Genomic DNA, 22,872 nt, shown 5'->3' with positions numbered 1-22,872 from the left:
ACAAGTAAATGGTGGAACAGAATCCAGTGATTTGGAAAATTTCATTTTGATCCGATACCATCATTCAAACACATCATTATTTCCTGGCTATGTTAACACTGGGAATCCAGATGTCACAAGAAGAAATAGCAGAGCCTCCAGAAGCAGCCCCAAGCACTTGGGCAGCAGAATTAAGTCAACTTCCACATACTGAGCAGGATGTGTTGTCTGACTGTATCCAGACTCACATTTCTCTTTAAAAATTCTTGCACTGAGGCTAGTGGTGGCGCACACCTTTGATCCCAGCACTCAAGGCAGAGGCAGGTGGATCTCTGAGTTTAAGGCCAGCCTGGTTTACACATCGAGTTCCATGACAAACCCTGTCTCCAAAAACAAAAACAAAAATTCTTGTTTTGTCTCCGTAGAACTGCAGGGCATGTTTTTCTAATGACAGATAGGACAAGGATTGGAGAGACAAAGGTAGGTAGAAAGTAAAGCAGAAATCATTGGCCAGATGCTGGGGAAATGAGTTAAAGATGGCTACTTGTAGGAGGACAGGCCCATAGGGTCAAGGAAATTGGCTCAGACCAGTTGCCAAGGCATGCACATAACATACTTCCTTAAGAGCCAACCTGGAGTCTGCCTGAGGGTCCAGCAACAGGAGCTGTCAGAGTGCCTGGTCTCTGTCAGAGTTCCAGACCAATGTCAGAGTTCCTAGTCAATGTCAGAGTTCCTGATCATGCAGAGTCTGCCTGAAGGCTCAGCAACAGGAGCTGTCAGAGTGCCTGGTCTCTGCCCAGCCAATGAGGGACGACCACACAGACTAGGTGCTGGGAGGAGGGTATATAAGGCCTACCCTATTACAATGAGTTCCTTATTTGCCTTCAACAGACTCCCAGTGTCTGTGTCATTGATGCCACACCTTCTCACCCTGTCCCCTGAGGGAGCCCTTAGAATCCAAGCAACAGCTACTGTGATTTGCATTAAGTGTGCATTCCAAGCGTGTGTCTCTAATATGGCATGCTGGGGTAGTGAGACCTTTAAGGGGTGGGGCCTGGTAGTAGGGAATTAAGTCATAGAGGGAAAATATACTCTAAGACAAGATTAATGCTGGTTTCTGGGACTTGGTTCTCTCCAGATAGGGTATACTAAAGCAAACCCACCCCACTTGCTTACCCCCTTTTGCATGAGGCTGCCTCTATTTCTGGTTTGTTTGTTTGTTTTCTTTTTGCTTTTTTCCCATGTAACATAGTCCACTGGGACCTATGTCCTCACCAGAGGTCAGTGAGATAAAGACACTCAATCTTGAAATTTTTCCCTCCAAAAGTATGAGCTAAACAACTTCTTTTCTTTATAAAGTGCCTGGCCTAAGGTACTTTGTTATAAGAGAAAACCGATTGTGCCAATAGCACTCTAAGAATACAGAAGACTAAAACAAAATAAGCAGACTTGCAGAGCAGAGGCTTCTACTTCCAAAGCAGCACAGAACGCTCGTACCCGGAGGGGAGGAGATGAGTGGAAGAAAAGGGGCAGCTGGTACAGAAGTCTCCATGAGCCGTTCAGCAGAAGCATCCATCTGGGCTTTACCAAGCAGCTCCACTTTTCAATAGTTCTCACCTTCTGTTTTTTGCTGAGATGTCAGGAGCCAAAGGAGCCTTGCAAAACATGTGCATGGATTTCCATAGGAGATAAAGAGCTAAGCTTGCAGAGACGGCTGAGGGGGCTGCTCCTGCTCTAGGCCTGCACATATATGTGTGAGAGGAAAATCCTGTAACATGTTTTCTGCCTTCAGCTAAATGACAGCTCAGAGCAGTCATGTGCCACCCAGCTCACACACAAGCAAACTGAAGCTCCAGCCAGACACAGCATTTGCTGTGAGAGCAGGTGCGGTACGCTTGGGCCCTAGACTGCTTACTGGCTCTAGTAATAAACCAATGGTGGTTTTGAGACTCAAAAAAAAAAAAAAATTGTTCTGTGTGTGTGGCAAAAAGACAAAAAGAAAACATCTCCAGTGTGCATACCAGCTCTTCATGCATGGCTCAAAGTAAGCTGCTGGCATGAAAATATCTCTGGATGATTTTAAGCCATGGAGAATAACTGAGTTAAAAATCCAACCCAGTGTGCATCCAAAGCAGTGACTGTCCTCAACAGTCACCATGTAAGCATCTCTTATAACATTTATTTATTTAGTGTGGAGGTGGGAGTGTGTGTTGTGGAACAATCTTTTTGTACACTGTGAAGATGTGTCTTGGTCAAAGCACTTTCTGGTTGGTTTAATAAAGAGCTAAATGGCCAATAGCTAGACAGGCAGTATAGGCAGGACTTCCAGGCACAGAGAGGGTGCTGGGAAGAACAGAGGCAGAGAAGCCAGCCAGACACGGTCAGACACACAGAATGAGATAGAGGTAAAAGTCACATGGTAGAACGTAGATTAATAAAAATATGGATCAATTTAAGTTATAAAGACTAGTTAGGAACAAGCCTAAGCTATAGGCCGAGCTTTCATAATTAATAAGAGGTCTCCGTGTCATTCTTTGGGAGCTGGCTAGCAGAACAGAGAAAGACGTGTGTGTGTGTGTGTGTGTGTGTGTGTGTGTGTGTGTGTGTGTGTTTTCCAGGGCACGTGCATGTACCACATGAGCATATGGAGGTCAGGGGACAATTTGTGGGGGTCAGTTCTCTCCTTCCACCATGTGGGGCTGAGAATGTAAAGTATCCCATCAACATGCTTGGCAGCAGCAAGTGCTGAGCCCCAGTCCATGATTCAACGATAGCACCCTAACGTGACATGCTGCCCACAGCTTTAGGAAGTGAGGGGAACCTCAGAGCGGTAAACCACTTTCCTTTCCACATAAATTCCTCTTGGGCCATTTTTCTTCAAAGTAACTGCATTTTCCATATTTCCATCAATGTTTATCTTCTAGAGAAATTCACAGTATCAGTTTGTTTAGAAGTAAAGAACACTGTTGTAATACACCAGCCTTAACAGCCAACCCTCAAATGTTTCACACTCATGAAAGGATCACAGGAAGCATGTCAAAGCCATATTACACAGCCACTATCCTGCTATCACTGTGTATGCTAGTATAGAAAACAGACAAGATTTTTTAAAGTACGGAATAATTAATTATTATTTATTAATTCAGATAATTCAGTAGAGCCAGAAATTCAGATTTGAGAACTGTAGTTTTACTTGCATACAGTCAAACAGACAGATTCGTGAGCTTTTTTTTTTTTTTTTTTTTCAGACAGGGTTTCTCTGTGTAGTTTTGGTGACTGTCCTAGATTTCGCTCTATAGACCAGGCTGGCCTCGAACTCACAGAGATCTGCCTGGCTCTGCCTCCTGAGTGCTGAGATTAAAGGCGTGCGTGTGCCACTGCCGCTCAGCTGGCTGTTTGTTTTTTGAGACAGGTCTTGCTGCTGTGTCAGGCTGGTCTTGAATCTTGAAACCCCATCTCCACCTGCAGAGTCCTGTGATTGCCACAAGCTTGAGGCCAGCCTGAGCTACAGTGTTCTGAGGGTGTCAGGGGAAGTGCCTCCTGTGTGTCAGGGACTGGAGATTGAAGAAGAGTCCAAAACACGGTGACAACCAAAAAGCTTACGAGTCAAGGAGACAGGTGCAGGCAGCAACGGCCTGGCTGCTATTCCTCTCACTGTCTCAGGACATCGATGTATGTATCACAGCTCACTCAAATGCCTGATCGCATGCTGCTCGATCACACACTCTCTCTTTATTGCCCTCACTCACTCATTGCCTCCCTGACTTAATATCACCCATTCTCAACACTGGCAAACATTCCCTAGAATCCCCCAGAGCCCTCAAGCCACGCCTTACTCAGTAGTTCTCCAAAGGAAAACTTCCCTAAGAATCTATCCACACGCTCACTCCTGAGTCATCTGAACAGTGCCTGTGAGCCTGTGGAGGGAGTTTCCATCAAACATAGCAGGGCTAATCAGGGAAGGAGCCTTCATAAAGAGGATGGAAGTGCGAGCATCTGCTGCATTCTGAAATAAGCTGATCATATGGTAGGAAAGTAAATCTCTTCTGGGCCAGGAGATACAATTTCAGTTTTATCGGGAAGCTAGCCATCAGGCAATTCTGCAAGACACAGACACCGTTTGAGCTATAGACAGACAAGTGCTATCGGGATGGAGGGCTGGTGGCACAGGAAAGCCGAGGTCCAGAGAGGAGTTCCAGAGACACTTCAGTGGAGAAAGCGGCACCCGCCATCTGAACGGAGGCAAGGGAAACAAAAAGAAAGACAGAGGACCCGGCCGAGACTCACTGAGATGACATCAGGAGCTTGGTAACTAACTCATGGCTTCCTCCTCGTGAGACCACAAACAACAAAGCCAATCCTTGGGCAATACGGGTGGGCTTTACAGGGTAAGATAAACAGTTCTTCTGGGACAGACTGAGTGTGTGCAGCCTGAGGAAAGCCCTCGGGAGATGCACACCAGACAGACTAGAGGGGAGAATGTGGGTCACCAACAGGGGAACGCCAGGAACGAAGGAGTCAATACTTTATCAAAGCTGCCTAGCTACAAATGGGAGTTACACGAAGTTACATTGAAAACATTATTCTGTACTAAATGTTCTCTGGAAGGAACAAAAAAAAAAATCCCCTGATAGTAGAAAAAGAAGCAACTCCCACAAGTTGTCCTCTGATATCTATGTGTGGCATGCTGTGGCACACACATGACTACACACACACACACACACACACACACACACAAATAAGTAAATAAATAGATATAAAATTTGAAATCAGGCTGGTAGGTAGACTAGTTGGTAACAGAGTGGTTGACTAGCACCTAGGAGGCCCTGAGTTCAAACCCCAGTACCACTACTGAAACAGACTGTTTTAGTTTAAAACACTTTTTGACACACCTCAGTTCCTTTATGAGAAGCTCACACCCACTCTCTTGGTAGATACACCTTTGGTCTGTTTTAGGGGGGTGGGGGTTTGAGACAGTGTTTCCCTGTGTAGCTTTGGGGCCTTCCTGGGACCTTCTGTCTCTTTTTTTTTTTAAAAAAAAAAAACATCTTTCTTTCAATTTTTATTAAAAGCCCAATTTTGCTTCCGACTAGTCTTGAAATTCTTTTCGGCATCAAAGGAACCAATGCTGAGCTTGCCTGAGTCGAGATCTCTAAAAGATTAAGAAAACTCCTCACTCTTGAGGGTGACAGGGTAGAGCTGTCCCTCTGTCCCCTCACCGCGAGCAATACATTAAGGGGAAGTCTCAGATATTGGGAACTCAGGTTTTCCCCACATGGTCAGTCTTCTGATGTAGATGGGGTAGCAGGAGTCCCCACTGTTACTGAAGGGGCAGCCAGCAGGAAGTGCAGAAACCACACAAAAAACCCCAGGCATAATCAGAGCTGGGAATCAGAGCTGAATCTGACAGCCTGGAACACGGATGGAACAATCCCAGTGATCTATATTGGAGCCAACCGTATCAGAAGGACACCTCCAGGTAGAGATCATGGCAGCAGTCTTTTGGACAATCATCACAGCAACACGGCCACAGCCACTAGACACTGTTTCAGACTTCCAGACATGACGATCCTGTGGCACCCTTTCCTTGTACTTGCTACCCTACCACTTCTGTGGAGGAAAGGAGCCACACCCGGTTGAGAACGCTTTTGGCAGGTTTAGGTCTCCCTCTTTCCTCCAGGATTGATAGCTCTTCCCTAATTGGTCCCATTCTATGCCTAATTTGCATACAGCCACACCCACATATACGTGGTGAGGGGGTATGGGGGGGTTTCAAAGACTCTGAAGGGTTAAACTCTTTCACATAGCTCAGTGGTTCTCAACCTTCCTAATGCTGCGACCCTTTAATACAGTTCCTCATATTTCCTGGCTACTTTGAAACTTTTAATTTTGCTACTGTTATGAATCATAATATAAACATCTGATATGAAGGACATCTGATATTTCCCCCAGGTTGAGAAGCAGGGACACAGCTCCCTGATGGAAAGCAAGGTTGTCCGTGCCCTCAAGACCTGCTGGAGACAGACTCCCTACCCCCTGGGCTACCACCTGCTCTGACCTCGCAGACCTGCAGCTGCAGGCAGGGTGACTGCTTCCTACCTCAACCTCTCTGTCTTGGCCACAGCAGAGTGACTGATTCCTGACTCAACCTCCAAGATTCAACTTGTGGTTGCAGGCAGGAAGTTGTTTCTGCTGGGTACCTACTGCTTCAGGCCCTCTGTGACCTGCTGCTCCAGCCCCACCCCTCCCCCAGCCTGTGAGAGCTCTAACTCTCCTAACATTTTCCTCAAGTTCTTGGTTTGTATCCTGTTGCAAAGCAAGAATTCAAATCTCTCACTGTTGCGTTGAGGTGACACTCTTGCATGGCTTTTCCTATTTGGTTCCACTGTTAATCTTTCATTAATAAAAAAGTCCTGCTTTGTCATCCTTCACTGTCTGCTCACTTCCTTCATGGACAGGGCAAGGTAGGAAGAACCAGGCCGGAAGGTAAGGGTGACTCCAGAGGAAGTGTCCCTTCTGAGTGTCTCCCCACGGCGGCTGTGACTGACTCATCCCTCACCTCCCAGCCTACCCTGCAGGCGTGTGCTTCTGCGAACATGCACATTGGGACTGGACATCAGCAGTGCTTGCCTTAAAAAACACTCAAGACTTGAAATACAACAGGCAGGTGGCAGGGAACAACCCCAGCTTCCCTCTCCCTGTACCACCATGAGGCCAGGCACACACACACTGTAATCTCAGCAACCAGCCTTCCTGAGAATGCTCACTTAGCATGTCTGTGATGGGAATAAGGAGAACCTAGCAGAGCCAAGCAGGTCTGCTCAGCATAAAGCAACAGAAACAGTTCCTAACCCCAATGCCCTCTTTAGCCCTTTGCTATGAAGATACAAAGATTCCTTCTCCTAAGGCTGGCCTTCCTTCCTTCGTGTTCCAAAAAGGGCAGCGTTGTCAGAATTCCCCGCTCACCACCAGGAAAGAGCCACCACAAATCAGCACACACATGCGTGAGGCTTTAGCCTCTCTGGCACCCCTCAGCGTGCTCGGTGGGCAACGGGAAGGGGTTTCCCACAACCCCTGGAACACACCCTCCTGTCAGGAAAGTATCTTAGCCTAGAGTTTCCCAACAGAAGCCTCTGTCTACCTCATAAACCTCATTCGATCCACCCTCCATTCCAACACCCCACCCCCAACGTGGACTGTTAGCTAAACCACTATTCTAAACCAGACAGGGTGACTCATGCCTATAATCCCGTCACCTGGAGGCTGCTGCAGAAGAAAGTCCTGCACCAGCCTTGGGCTATGTAGTAAAACTGTTGGTTCCCCACCCCCTTCCTGTCCTCCCTGACCCAGAAAAAAGGAAGGGAGAAGAAAAGGAAGAGATGTTGTAAGAAAAGGAAGATGAGGTAGTAAAGGAGGAAAAGGGGGAGGTGGGGGGATGGGGGTAGTAGTGGTGGAGGAGGTGAGGGTGGGGGTGATAGTGGTGGAGGAGGTGGGGGGTGGGAGTGGTAGTGGTGGAGGAGATGAGGGGGTGGTAGTGGTGGAGGAGGTGAGGGTGGGAGTGGTAGTGGTGGAGGAGGTGGGGGTGGGGGTGGTAGTGGTGGAGGAGGTGAGGGGGTGGGGGTGGTAGTGGTGGAGGAGGTGGGGGTGGGGGTGGTAGTGGTGGAGGAGGTGGGGGTGGGGGTGGTAGTGGTGGAGGAGGTGAGGGGGTGGGGGTGGTAGTGGTGGAGGAGGTGAGGGGGTGGGGGTGGTAGTGGTGGAGGAGGTGAGGGTGGGGGTGGTAGTGGTGGAGGAGGTGGGGGTGGGGGTGGTAGTGGTGGAGGAGGTGAGGGGGTGGGGGTGATAGTGGTGGAGGAGGTGAGGGTGGGAGTGGTAGTGGTGGAGGAGGTGGGGGTGGGGGTGGTAGTGGTGGAGGAGGTGAGGGGGTGGGGGTGGTAGTGGTGGAGGAGGTTGGGGTGGGGGTGGTAGTGGTGGAGGAGGTTGGGGTGGGGGTGGTAGTGGTGGAGGAGGTGAGGGGGTGGGGGTGGTAGTGGTGGAGGAGGTGAGGGTGGGGGTGGTAGTGGTGGAGGAGGTGGGGGTGGGGGTGGTAGTGGTGGAGGAGGTGAGGGGGTGGGGGTGGTAGTGGTGGAGGAGGTTGGGGTGGGGGTGGTAGTGGTGGAGGAGGGGAAGGGTGGGAGATAGTGACAGAGGAAGTGATAGAGGAGATGGTTGTGGTAGTTGGAGTGAGAGTGGTGAAGAGGTGATGGCAGTGGAGGTGATGGTGATGCTGGTGGTGGGGGTGGGGGGGTGGGGGTGGGGTGGGGGGGTGGGGGGGGTGGGGGGGTGGGGGGGTGGGGGGGTGGGGGGGTGGGGGGGTGGGGGGTGGGGGGGTGGGGGGGTGGGGGGGTGGGGGGTGGGGGGGGTGGGGGTGGGAGTGGAGGTGGTGATGGTGGTGATGGTGGTCTAAGAGGGCTGAGAAAAGAAGAGGTAAAGGGACAAGGCCAAGAGGAAAGTATTTTCACATATGTGAGTCTGATGAAGAACAAGGTCTTTGCTCTTCTGCGGGACTTACAGTGGGGAGAGGCCTGGAAATATCCTCCGCAAGCAGGTGCCTATGTGACCCAGCACGTCACTCACATCCTCAGCTGATGCCATCTTCATGGACATGCTACACTTCTCAGTTTCTACGGCCATCTGTAAGAACAAGCAGCACACTTACCGAGGGCCCATGTCTTCCCTCCTTAGTACCATTATAAAGAGATGTCTGTAAGGAGCGTGCGTACGGCTGGGGTAGGAACTGGTACAGCAACAATGTAAGTCACCACGAGGGCTCTCAGAAACTAAAACCATCACCACCGTGGGACACAGCTGATCACGCTTGAGAATACTAGATCAACATACCACATACTTGCGTATCCATGCTTATTGCTGGAATATTCACAACAGCCAAGAAATAGAATCAGCCTAGGTATCTGTGGTAGTTACTTTGAATTATAATCTGACACAGCCTCAGAAAGTCTTAGTAAGGATCTGTGTGGGTCAGACTGGGCTGTGAGGAAGTCTCTGGTGGAATGTCTGTTGTGAAAAAGAGGCAGCCTACTGTGAGTGGTTCCATTCCCTAGGCAGAAATTCCTGAACAATATTAGAATAGAGAAACAGAACCGAGTATAAGTAAGCAAGGATCCATTTCTTTATTCTCTGCTCCTGACTATGGATGTGATCAGGAAACTGAATCGGGATCCCAAAGTCCAAACTGATTGGAATAGAGCTCTCTGGTGATGTGACCACATCCCACACAATCCAGTCTGATCCTATCCTGAGAAACATCTGCCCAAGCTTGTGGTAGCTCTGCTCTTGGATATGACTTCATCGATTTGGCGTTTCTTTTTCTTTCTTTTGAAAGTGTTTTTTTAAGATAAGAAATCTTATAAAATACTTGAATAAAAGTTAGTAATCTTTTTCACTAGGAGCGAAGGGAAATTCAAGTTATTATTAAAAAGCCAACCTGTCTAAGCAGAGAGAGACCTGCAAGAGAAAACACTGAAACAGCAAGGTAACAAAATCTTCTGCTGGGCTTAATGTCGAAGAGTGGGCTGGAGACCCCAGAAAGAACTGAGATTGTATTCCTCACCTAGTCCCAAAAATAAGTCAAAATCCACCTGAAAAGAGGCTGAGCCACGAAACAGGCAACTTGCTGATGACGGGAACATTTCCCAAGAAATAGTCACTGGTCACTTTCCTAAAAGATGGCATTATCTTAACCCTCAAAGTCAGTGGTTCTCAACCTGTAAGCTGTGACCCCCAAAGGGTCAATATCAATATTAATATTAACTTCAAATATCAGTTATCCTGCATATAAAATATTTATATGATGATTCATAACAGTAGCAAAATTACAGTTATGAAGTAGCAAGAAAACATTTTTATGGTTGGGGGTCACCACAACACAAGGAACCGTATTAAAGGGTCACAGCATTAAGAAGGTTGAAGACCACTGCTCTAAGCAGCCATGTACAATGAAATCCATTGGGACTATCACAGCATCTAATCCTCAGCATTTGTTCCTTCTTGTCACTTAAATGTATATAAAAAGTAAATAGAATTCCATGTGCAATTAGCCAGGGAGAGTAACAAAGCAATGCTCACAGTTTGTTTTAGATTTCCATAAAATTAGCCAATTTGAAAATAAGAATAATCTAAATCAATGTATTCTTGCTAAGGAGAAAAGGAATGGAGAATGTGTTAAAATGCTGAGATCCAGTTAACGATCCTGGCAGTGTTACAAAAGCTCATTTACAGAGATTTCAGAGGGTTAGCTACCTAGCAAGGGGGCGAATTTTAACTCTCAACATATTCTTTAAAAAACTGATAACAGAAGCTAACCTGGTGGCTAAAACCCATAATCCCAGCACATGGGAGGCTGAAGCAGGAGGATCACCATGAGCTTGAAGCCAGCCTGGGATATACACTAAGTTTCAGGTCAAACTGAGCTACAATAATAGGACACTGTCAAGAAAGAAATGGGGTGGGGGAGGTGGCAGGGAAAGGAAGGAAGGGAGGGAGGGAGGAAGGAGGGAGGGAGGGAGGGAGGGAGGGAGGGAGGAAGGAAGGAAGGAAGGAAGGAGGGAGGGAAGGAGGGAAGGAAGGAAGGAAGGAAGAAAAAGAGGGACAGTGGGATTTTTCAGTACTTAAAGGCACTGGCCACCAGGTTTAACAACCTGAGTTTGTTCTCCAGAACCCACATGGTGGAAAGAGGGAACCAGCTCCCAAAGCTTGTCCTCTGATTTCCACATGTACATAGTGGCAAGCATGCACACATGTGTATACACATAGGCACACACAAACACACACACACACACACACACACACACAAAGCCATAAAAAAAATAATTAATAAGATTAAAAAAAAAAAAATGGCCCAAGCATGGTATGACCCAAGCATGGTATGACCCAAGCATGGTATGACCCAAGCATGGTATGACCCAAGCATGGTAGTGCACACCTGTAACCTCAACACTCTGAAGGCTGAAACGGAAAGGTAAGTTCAAGGTCAGTTTGGGATAGACATGGGAAGACCAGGAGGAAACAAAGAATGGGAGAGAGGGAAGGAGGGAGGAGAGGGAAGCAGGGAGGAGAGAGGAAGGAAATCACAGAATTCTCTAGGTGAAGTCCCATCCTGTCCTGTACACAGTGGTCCAGGAGACATACTGACCGCTGAACAAGGCAGCTGCCCCATGCACAGGGAAGCTTTGTAGCTGGCTTCCTACCAGACTCCACTGTGTTGGGGAGGAGGCTACGTCAGGACGCTGCTGCCCACATTGGGCTCCTTTGCTTCGCATGCTGACAGTCCTTGCTAAAGCCAGCTTGTGTGGGAGCCATTGTGTGTCTAGGCTTGACACCCTGCCCCCAGCCCTCTGTGAAGGCCCTTTCCCATTCCTCACTTCTAGGCAGTTCACAGTCTGGGTGCCAGCGATTCATAATTAGCCTATTCTAATTCCACTTCATCTTCGCACATAATCATCTCTAATTACACAGGACTGAATAGGATGGCAGGGAGGAGAAAGGGCAACAGGTGGGGGAAGAAATGAGCCTTCAGATCCAACCTGACAGGAAGGTGCTTACAAAGCCTGGCTGGCAATGGATGTCAACACCTCTGCATAATGTAAAGTCTGCAACAAAGCCACCAAGGTGGAGCCACCCAGCACATCAAGGCCTCAACAAAAAGAGCTGTCTGTCACATGCTGGCTTCCTTCTGCTCCAGGCTGAGCAGAAACAGAATGTTCAAACACCTCACAGGGCAGAACTAGTAACCTCTACTCCCATTTAAAACAGTAACCCAGAAAGTGCTTGCCCAGTGTGCATACGGTCCTAGGGTTGATCTCCAGGCCCTTAGTTAAAATCTCCAGAGTCGACAAGCCACCCTCTCTACTCCTGATCACAGAACCCAGCACAAGCATCCTTTGGACTGGGTGAGCTACATCCTCTACCTCTTTTCTCTTTTCCATCTTGAGACAGGGTCTCACTAAATTGATTGGGCTCAACTTGAGCTCACTCTGTAGTGCTGGCAGGTTTTGAATTTGCCATCCTCCTGCCTCGGCATCCAGTGGCTTGGACTACAGACCTAATCCACTGGGCCCAGTTATAGGCAGCATTTTTTACTAAACCACAGTCAATAAACTTACGTGGTGATTTTATTTCCTCTAACAGAAATGAGCAGAGGTTGGCTTACCTGTGTCACTCTATGACAGAGCAGCATTTTAGCTTTAATAATAATAACAATAATAATAATAATAATAGCAGGTCTTGGGCTGCAGATGAAAATCTAAAAATTCCACAGTATAGAGGTGTAAGACCATGAGCACCAAAAGTGTGGTGACAACATCAAGACTTGAAAATAAGATTTCAGCATCCCAGATTTCCACAAAGGAAAGGAAAAGAGCAATAATTAAGGCAAATTTCACTAATTCGGTAACATATTTCCTCAATCATTCACATCCAAGCACTACATTATGCTCCAAGCACTTCACCTGAATTGATAAACTACACATAAATGGTAAAAATAGCAACAACAAAAGTTTAATAACCCCAGAATGTTAGCAAGAATCCACTTTCAAGGTTAGATTGTAGGGAATGGAGAGGTGGTTCATCAGTTAAGACACTGGTTCTCGACCTTCGGGTCATGACCCCTTTGGGGGTCAAACAACCCTTCCACAGGGGTCGTCTAGGAATATCGGAAAAAACTAATATTTACACTATGGTTCATAACAGTAGCAAATTTACAGTTATGAAGTAGCAATGAAAATAGTTTTATGGTTGGGGTCACCCCAACATGAGGAACTGTATTAAAGGGTTCGCAGCATCAGGAAGGTTGAGAACCACTGGGTTAAGCGCACCGGCTGCTCTTCCACGGGACCCAGATTCAGTTTCCAGCACCCATTTCAAGTACCACCAGTAACTCCAACTTGAGGGGACCTGATGCCCTCTTCTTGCCTCTAGCAGGCATCTGCATACGGGAGCATTCATATTCTCTCTCAAAAATAAAAACAAAATAAAATCTCTACTCAAAAAAAAAGGTTAGTGTGATTGCAACTGGCAGATGTCATTGTCCTCATGACTTCACATAAACTACAGACTCAAGGGGTGTGAGGCTCTCGAGTTACTGATCCTCCCTTGGGGTTACATGGGCTACTGAGTCTCGATCTTCAGAACGCAGATAACCAACAAACCACTCAGATTTATTTAATCCATACTGCCCTAAACGTTGTGTATGTGGGCATACACGCAAAGGGTTGGGGGTGATGTGACAGGGAGAGACTGGGCTGCTGCGTGGGTATCTGAGTGGGCATCTGTACTTCGTCCTACACACACTGAGGCCACTGTGAAACACAGCAGAGCTTGAGCAGCACTACAGGACTGGGGAGTAGTCTAACCTGTAAGACCACAGAACTATGGCCATCGGTGCACTCATCTCCCAGGCCCACCTCACTGGGCAGCCCACGTGGGAACTCGAAGAGCTTCCTATCAGGGGCTCCCTGTAACGGGGAAGCTCTGTCACTGACGCTGACAGCTGCCTACCCAGTTCTTCTAAGTAGCTGGCATACAGAGGTTGACAAGACTACGGGTTATGGAATAGTCAACTCCTGCAGCCACAGGGGAAACTTCATCTTGCTGTACCAACACCTTTTTCATAATTAAATACCACAGTCAAATCATACTTCCAATATAAATTTGGCATTAACATTCACTCATGCCCTCTGCTCCCATCCTGAATCATAAGCAGACATTCCTCAATAGAGACCAGCCGAGGGTGATATCACCATCCATCACTCACAAGTGACGACTCACTCCTCTATATGTTTGGCCATTTGGGCAAACATATGTTGCCGTGATTTTTTTTTGTTCAAAATCTAGTTTCTGGAGAATGATAAAATATTGCTCTCAGCTGAACTATGGAAAACTTCCAAGGATTTGTATATAATCTCAGATGTCATAAATGACAGTTTTGACAGTTTCTTTTTAAAAGCATAACCAACAACCTAAACACACATATGCTTTTCAGAGATAAAACAATCAGTTATAAAAATAAAGATCAGAGAAAGAACCAACGTAACAGAAAAGCAATTCAACCAGAAAACAAGTTTTTGAGATGAACAATAAAATAAATGTCTAACAAAACTAACACAAAGAGAACAAAAGATACCAAATTATCAATGTCAGGAAAGATTTCTACAGATAACACAAGTGAATACCATGAGCCAGTTGGAGGATGGTGGCATTACCTGAAAGCATAGACAACCTCCAAATGTCTAAGTAAGAATCAATGCTAACACCATTCATATAAGAAGAGAGAAACAGAGGAGAGACTCCTTCCTACTTCATCCGGTAACACCATGACTATGCTACCATCTTGGAGGAAGAAAAGAGAAAAGGAAAACGACAAACCAGCATCTTTAACAGCAGTGCAAAAACCTCCTTCCCGAAGTTTAACATATGGACTATATATATTATCAGTACATATTATCACATACATGAAAGGATAGATAAGATGATATTCTAAAAAAATGAAATGTAATTTAAAAGATAAAAAATATACGTGTAGAAAATGATGGAAACAATAAAGAAATGAGGTGATATAACAAGATAAACAGACTACAAAATAAAAAATTAATTATATTTTTCAATATAATCCACAATATATAAAAAGGTAATATGTTATGACTCATGGGGACTGTCCTAGGAATGAAAGACTCAATATTCATAAATAAATAAATAAATAAATAAATAAATAAATAAATAAAATTCTTCATGGAAGGCAAGGGAAGAAATCATAATAAACTCATCAACCTCAGGAAATAAAGAATAACACTGGACAAAATTTGACACTGGTCCTGATAAAAACTCAACTAGGAATAGAAAGGAATGTCCCTAATTAGGTAACAATCATTTACAGAACAATCTACAGCAATGTCATCCTTGATGGTGGAAGAAGTAATCTTCCATGGAGACAAGAACATCTGGTCTGCCCGCTTCTGCTCAGCACTGTCCTGGAGGTGCTGGCTACGGTGCTCCCAAGGTCTGAGACTTGGTTCTACCCTCCCTGGGAGCCAGTGGGTTGGCTTGTTTCTGTTCCACAGATGTTGGCTGGAGCCAGGAAGCTCCTTGTTCACAAAGTTAATGAATGGAATAACAAAGGGGCATGGGCACCATAATACACTCCCCAGAGCTTGATGTCCCCCCAGAGTGACACGGAGAGAGTCTGATGGATACCTGTATACACACAATAGGGGAACCATTATGTCTGTACGGTCTCCTGTTTCCAGGGGAAACGGTAAGTAAGCCTGCTCTTTCATAGAGAAACATTCCATCTTTCTACAAGGTAGCTGACTGCAGAATAACTCTGGAAAACAGCCTAGGGAAAAAAGAAGTCAGTGTATTGAGTTCTCACTACATCAGCAAGATGTGTAGGAGAACATACAACTCAGGAGTCCCCTCCCCATGGGAGTAAGGCAAGAAAAAGAAAAGCTATCCATAGTCACACAAATGATGACAGCATCTCTACAGAAACGAAGAAATCTGGAAGAAATTCTGGCTCCACCAGGTGAGGACAGCAAGGTGAAGAGAAAGTAAGACCAAAATGCCAAAGTCAATTATTTGTATCCAGAATATTGTTTTTAAATTCAGAAGAGAAAACACACACACACACACACACACACACACACACACACACACACACACACATATATAAAAGGGCTAAAATAAATTTTTTTTTAATTTGTACAAAGGGCCCTTACCTAATGTTCAGGGAGATATAAAAGAACCAGATCTCTAGCACACTGTTGATGGCAACCGAAAACAGTACTACCTGAGGGCAGGCTGGCAGTACTCAATATACCTACCAGAGGAGCCAGCCAGTCTACTAAGACAAGTGCCCGTGGCAAATGAAAGCCCATGTGTAGAGGGTAAGCAGTCCTTGTGCTCGGAGATAACACTGGAGAAGCCAGCAAAGTTCAAAACACAGGCTTATCTCTTCAAAGGAAGGTGTTGGCCGGCCTTCCACCCGAAATGCTGGGGATGTAGTTTACAGCCTGGTGATCCTGTGCCATCTGCAGGACCAGGCTACACCTGTGTCCCCCAGAACATTGTTTGTTTATCCCAGACTCTCCCCCCTAAGTCTTGAGCCTTGTTCCTTAGTCCATAAACTCATCCTTATGAGAGATGTCACTTGTACTTTACAACATCCTAAGTAACTCTATGTTATCTTCGGGCCAGCCCAATCCTGACTCCCACGGGTGCCATGTTTACCTCAGGCGTTCTCCCTAGACCCTTATCTTGAGCACTGTTTCGGAGTCAACAAAACCCATCTTTAAACAGTTTCAATGTAAACATCTCTTAAGCTTTATTGTGCACATGGGACTAAAGTACTCGTCACCAGAAAACTGGTTTTCCCAAATTATGCTGCGCTTAAATATAGCTAAGATAAAAGACCTGGTGCCAGGCTCTTGAAGTTTGGCCCAGCACCAGCTAAGTCAGGCTCAACTGAGTTTCATTCTTACCTCACCCAGATCGTTTCCCTGCTGGCTGTGACGCTTGCAGGGACCCCCACATCTATGTCCAAAGAAGCAGCTGTTCCTGATACAGTCCAAACTGGGAACAGCACACTCTCTAGGCCCAGCTGCAAGGGTCGCCAAACTGACACATCCATGACGCAGCACACCATTCAGCAACACGCAATAAATCCTCCTCAAAACAGTTAACTGAGTGAGGAAGGCCAGACTATAAACTATGTGATTCCATCCATATGAAATGTTATAATTCCATCCATATGAAATGTTATAAAGTGTCACCACTCTAGGTGACAGAAAGCAGGTGCCCATAAGAGACTGCAGATGGGGAGGGGATGAATATAATCAGCTTCCTGGTTGTACTAACACTTCCGTGGGTATACTTATGCCAAAGTTATCCAATTTTACACTTCACTTCTACAACTTACAGCTAAAATGAAACTATTTTTAATCAGCTTTGAAGCACCAAAAAGAAACCACTTATCACTTCCTTCCAAGAGAGACTTTCATAAAGCCAGGCCCATGGCTCATACCTGTGATCCCCATACTTAGGAGGCAGAGGCAGGAGGATGGCTGGGAACTTGAGGCCAGCCTTGCCTGGGGTGAGGGGTATTTTACATAGGACTTTATAAAAGTCACAGAGGTTTGATGTTAATATCTGTCATGGAACATGCCAAATGGACAAGTCGTGTTCACAGCAGCAGCTGGCGAGGTTCTCTCAGTTCCCTCTTGTTTATCATTTTCCTTATCAGAAGGAGCTCCTGACCCCTCTCACACAGCCTCCGCAGTCTCTCCTTCTGAAAACCCTACTCTTCTCTTGCTTTTCTGTTCTGTGTCAAGAAATCTTCATTTACATGACCTCACAGTGATAGGGTCCTAGAGCTCATACTTACTTGAGCTGGCTTGTGGCAGATGACTCCATGAATCTCCAGATAGCTGAAGGTTAACTCGAGCTGTAATGAGAGGGAAAGGGGAAGAAGAACCTGTAATGAGGGCTTAAAAACATATCATTTGAGGTTCAAAACATGCTATAATCAGAACTACCCCAAGGCAAAGTCAGGTTTGTGCACCTTCTGAAGCCAGGCTACTGGATACCTCTGTCCGCAGTAACAGAGCTGGGATTCATCATACCTCAAAAGAGGCATTACCCACTTCACAAACTGAAGGGAGGAAGGGCATGCATACCTGACTTTCACATTACATGCAGGCTCAAGCCAAATAAAGGACCTGAACTCTACTCCACTGTGTACACTGGCAAATGCCTTCAGGAGACCGAGCCACCAAATACACATTGTTTCCCCTTTCTCCATCATGTTCCTTTGGAAAGGCTCAGTCCCCATGGCCTGGCCTTTCTTCTAAACCTTTACCTTCCTCCAGTCACTCACTAAGTCACATTCTTCCTCAAAATCCATAAAATTCCTCTTTTAGATGGATTTGGAGGAACATAATTTATGAATTTTAAACTACGTTTAATGGCATGTGCATAGTTAAACAAAGCTACCCTTTCTCCAAGTCTTCATATATTATGTCTTTTATATTTTATTTATTCATTTTTTTTTTATTTTATGATGCTAGGCACCAAACAAACCCAGTATGCACAAACCAGACAAACACCCTACCACTCAGCTGCGTCTTCTCAACTAAGAAGCATCCTTCATTTCTTCTCCTGTGATCATCATCTCTCTGCATCTGAAACATTCTCCAGACTGTAGAGTACCTTCCCAGATCTATCTCTGGTCATTAACATTTCTCCTAGCTGTGCAGTCTTTCATCTCACACCAAACAGTCACAAGATGTGAGTCCGGGAGACAGAGGGAGATGACCGGGTCGAAGTGTGTGCCCCATCTCACATTAAATCTAGAAACTCATGTGCACCCTTTGGTACCCCTGGGGGGTTCTAGGAATGCCCAAAGGCACCACAATCTGCAGATGTCTAAGTCTCTTTTACCAGGGCACACTGTGCATGGGCACACACCCTCCTAAACATTTAACGTCATCTTTCTAGCTCCTATAAAGCCTAAGACAGTGCAGTGCAGTGTAAACAGCAGGGCCGTGCTGCCTGGGGAAGAAAGAAGAGAAAATGTCTGAGGGGAGCACTGTTTTCACATAGTTTGGATCCAAATAAAGGAATCCACAGATGGGAAACCCATGGATATAGAAGCTGTCATGCTTAAGAAACAGGGTGCAGAATTGGGTTAGAGAGATGGCTCAGTGGTTAAGAGCAGTGGCTGCTCTTCCAGAGGACCTGGGTTCAATTCCCAGCACCCACATGGCAGCTCACAACTGTCTGTAACTCCAGTTTCAGGGGATCTGACACATTCACACCAATACACATAAAATAAACTTTTTTTAAAAAATTCACAAGTAGGACAAAATATTAAAGCAGAAAATCCCAAAGTTAAACACCAGAGGCCCAGTGACGCCTGGAGCTAGACACATAGAACTTGGTGTGGTGGCTGATGTCTGTAATTCCAGAACTCAGGAGACCAAGGCAGAAGGATCACTGTGAGTTCAGGGCCAGCTGGGCTACACAGCAAGGCTTTGTTAGAGGGGGTGGTCTATGAGAATGAATAAATGAATTCATTCTTTCATATTCACTTCGCTGACACTTCTGAACAGCCTACTATGTGCCACACTGGAAACTCAGAAAGGAAGGAGAGTGTTTTCCTCTATGAGCTGCATGCACCCTTGGAGGCCCATGTTTTGAAACATTCATTTACAGCGACATTTTACCCAGCATTACCAAGATCTACGTCTGGGTGAAATTCTTTAAAGTGGAGCAGTCCTAAATTGAGTCCTAAAATGGCATACTTGCCTACCTGCATACTTACAAACATGTACATGTACTTTGACAGTCCGCTCTTTTTCACAGTGCCAAAGCCTTTATTTGAGTCAAACCTAACAGATGAGCTACTGGCATGGCAGAGCGTCCAGCTTCCAACTAAAATCCCTTTTAAAAGAGAACTTGGGGCCAAGGATGCACAAAGCCCTGAGCTTGAGTCCCAGCACTGAATCAACAGGGCACGGTGATACATGCTTGTCTTGTCGTTGCAGCATTCGGGAGGGAGAGGAAGAATGGGCTCCATGAGACCCTGTCTCAGAAACTTAAAGGAAAATAGAGAGCATTTGAAGGCACCTGCTTTGCAGGTGAGCACAGGCATGTTCTAGATTATGCCTCTTACTCCGTCTCTGTGTGGACCTCAGGGTGTCCATTTTCTCAATAATTCACTTCCATTGGCCTCCACTATGTCACAGGCACTCCCCCTTGTATACTCACATCCGGTTGCTATGGAGAACACCTCTCATTTAAAGTGTCTGACGTAAGTGCTACATAAAGAGCACGCCAGGGACCCTCAGCGGTCATCGCATCCAACAGACGCAGGGTGGGTGCCAGCCCCGAACACTGTGCTGGTGTGAGTCACCAGGTGGGACTCCGCCACCCTGTCAATTTGTCTCGCTGATGCTGGACCACAATTAAGGTGCTGGCATTGTGCCCAACAAGGGCTTGCACTGGGCTAGCAGAACCAGGGAAGCCTGTGGAGACTGCAGGTAGTCCTCAAAGGAAAACCTCCAGCTCGATGAGCCAACAAGAGGTGGAAAGGGACCAGCATTCAATAACGGATGACTGGCTGAGCCTGGCTGAGTCAGAGCTTTGGGGTATCGTTAGACATGCCTAGGGCAGGGGTGTAACTGGGGGTGTGACTTTAATTGTCAGAATGCTTGCCTCACACGCATGAGGTGCTGGGGTCAACCTCCAACACCACACAAACGCCCTTCCCCCTGCTCACCCTCCCTCTCCCATTCTTTTTTAGACTGGCTGGTACCCACTGTAAAGCCCAGGGATACCTTGAATTCACAGTCATCCTCCTGTCTCCAACCCCCCAAAACACTGCAACTACAGGTGTGTGTCCCGCTGCCTAGCTATTTCTTCATGCGTGACCTGAGACATATGACTCAATTGTGTGCCCGTGTCTATACGTTTGGGATAGCTCACATATTTACCCAAATACTACCCAGAAGCCTTTTTTTTTTCTTTTCCAGATAGTATCTCTCATACTGCCCAGGCTGGCCTTCAATCTACTATGTAGCCCAGGTTAGCCTGGAATTAATTCATTATGTAGTTGAGGATGACCTTCAACTCCTGAACCTCCTGTCTCTACCACCCTAGCACTAGAATCACGTGTAAGAACTGGAACATTCAGCTTTGGAGCCTTCCCTTCATTAGGGCAAGCTATTTTTCTCAAGCCCCAAATAACTCCCTCTGCAATAAAGCGGCATTAGCTCTGTTACACGCAGCCTTCCGGAATGTGCTTCCATCCCCACCCCCACCCCCCCACCCTGCCTCTCCATCCTTGCCCCTTTCCTGTTTTTAGTTTACTATGTAGCCTAAGCTGGCCTGGAACCCACGACCCTCCTCTCTCAGATTACTGAAGTGCAATACCACACCAGCTCTGCCTTGGGTATTTTAGAGAGAATTTAGTCCAACCTTGCTGCCATAGTCACCCATTAGTTTATACCACAGTAAACATGTATCACTTTACATGTCAAAGGGTGAGAACCTGAAGATTCTTTCCTTAGAGAAGCTTGTAAGCTTGGAGCTTAGTAAGCAGCTCACACCTGGGAAGCTGAGGAAGGAGGGGTGCTGTGAGTTCAAGGTCAGCCTGAGGTACAAAAGGAGTATGGGGCCAGAGTAAGAAACTGAGGAAAGGGAAGGAGGAGGGGAGGGGAAGAGGTAAGAGAAGGGGGAGTGAAAGGAGGGGTGGGAGAAAGAAAGGAGAGAAGGGAGGGTAGAAAAAAGGGAGGGGGAAGAGGAAGAGGAAGTTAATGGAGGAAAGGAAGCAAGAGGCGGGGGTAAAAAAAAGGAAAGGGTGGAAAGGTGAAAAGAAGAGAAGGGAAGAGGTGAGGGGGGAAAGAAGAGGAGAGAGTGGGAGAGGGAGGGGTGGGAAGGGAAGAGAGGAGGGGAGGAAACAGGGAATTTGAAATGTTCTTTCCTCAGGCAGAACGAGAGGGCTGCAGCGCTCACAACCCGGCACGCCCCTTCAGAATCTGAGGATTATTTCCCACATGTCAAAACCTGACAGACAAACGCTGCTACTGCGGGACTGAGGCAGAAAGGAAAGGACTTGACAGCACAGCTGAGGGAGAAAAGTGACTGGGACGAAGAGCCCGGGGACATGGAACACAAACTGCATCACCATTTTTCTTGGGATGGCTTTCCACAGAGAGCTGAAAGGAAATGAAAAGCATCCTTCATGACAACCTCTCGGGGCCTTCTGGAGAGGAATGAAACAAAATGTGTGCGCTAAGATAACTCTAGACTCATTAGCCTAAACCCTACGCCTGTGTAATGAATCTGTGAGCACATGTGGCTTGTCCATTCTGCAGATAGCATGCATCCCAGAACAGCTGTGAGGGCAACTCAACACATCTGCAGATGACGAGATCATATCGAAATGTCAAAGGTTGGACGCCCCTTCATTTGAGTATCTCTGGATATGTGTGAGAGTGTGCATGTGGCTATGTCCTGAGTGTGTCTGCCAGGCCATCTCAGAAGGAGAACTTAACACTGCTTACCTTGGTGGGGATGCGCGCTGACAGGAGGAAGGCTCGGCATGACGTGAGCACCTGCAACACAAAAGCAGATGTTGGCATCAGTACTGCAAATGGTCCGGGGGGGGGGGGGGGGAGATGTTTCAGTCTCACCTGCCTGACGTCAATGACCCTGAGACCCTAAAACTTTCCCTGTCGCCACTGCGGCAGGTGGCATGATTCAGTGTTGTAGTGGGGCTTAGTTCTTGTCATAGAAGAGTAAGTGACCAGGGATGGCTTCTTGGTCCTCTAGAATTAGTTCCAGTCCAGGGATGCTTGCATCAAGGCCTATATTGAACAAGTAACCCATGAACTCTGTTGAGCAGCTAGCCCAAAGACTAGGTCACTGTGGTGGAATGGGCAAGACACTGAAATGTGGCTGTGTTGCACAGTGTCCTACGTCAGCTACGTCAGTCAACAGCACACTCAGTGAAGGTCGGTACCTTCTCATTCGCACCCCCCAATGACAAGCAGCACCATGTTTGCTGTTTCTACCACGAGGGTGCAGGCTGCTAGCACTCACATAACACACAGGCAGAAAACTCAGGCTAGTTTCCAAGAGACCTTCCCAACGCTGCTTCCTTAGACAGGGCACGATTGAACTTTCTTCCTGATAATCAGCTAATGACATAGGGACACCATGGGGCCCTGTGGGCCTATAAGCCTCTCCTGCCATCCGAGGAGCCCTCTTGAATCCAAAGAAGTTGATGCCTGGCTTTGAGCAGGGTACCTACCTATTATCTAACTTGGCTCTCTGCACCACAGA

The 22,872-nt window shown here is 46.7% G+C and overlaps 1 protein-coding gene and 1 long non-coding RNA gene across 4 annotated transcripts in view; one reads left to right on the top strand and one right to left on the bottom strand.

Annotated features, from left to right (window-relative positions):
* Carmil1 (capping protein regulator and myosin 1 linker 1) overlaps positions 1-22,872 on the bottom strand; it is a 294,654-nt gene that overhangs the window by 154,355 nt on the left and 117,427 nt on the right. For both annotated transcript variants that reach the window (XM_059263261.1, XM_059263262.1), the window contains exons 3-5: positions 22,092-22,142; positions 17,411-17,470; positions 8,528-8,649 (exon numbers count right to left, since the gene is read on the bottom strand). In XM_059263261.1, coding sequence (XP_059119244.1) covers positions 8,528-8,649; positions 17,411-17,470; positions 22,092-22,142 — 233 coding nt within the window. The remainder of the gene's footprint in view (positions 1-8,527; positions 8,650-17,410; positions 17,471-22,091; positions 22,143-22,872) is intronic.
* On the top strand, positions 7,162-21,978 carry LOC131911274 (uncharacterized). Of its 2 annotated transcripts, XR_009379318.1 has the most exons (4): positions 7,162-7,382; positions 8,530-8,651; positions 9,423-9,508; positions 21,514-21,978. It is a non-coding gene; the product is annotated as an uncharacterized LOC131911274 (long non-coding RNA). The 2 variants fall into 2 exon arrangements; XR_009379319.1 differs by lacking the exon at positions 8,530-8,651.

Source organism: Peromyscus eremicus, chromosome 5 (assembly GCF_949786415.1).
Source record: "Peromyscus eremicus chromosome 5, PerEre_H2_v1, whole genome shotgun sequence".
NCBI lineage: Eukaryota > Metazoa > Chordata > Mammalia > Rodentia > Cricetidae > Peromyscus > Peromyscus eremicus.
Note: the sequence above shows the minus strand (reverse complement) of the source record. Positions and strands in the feature narration are given on the sequence as shown.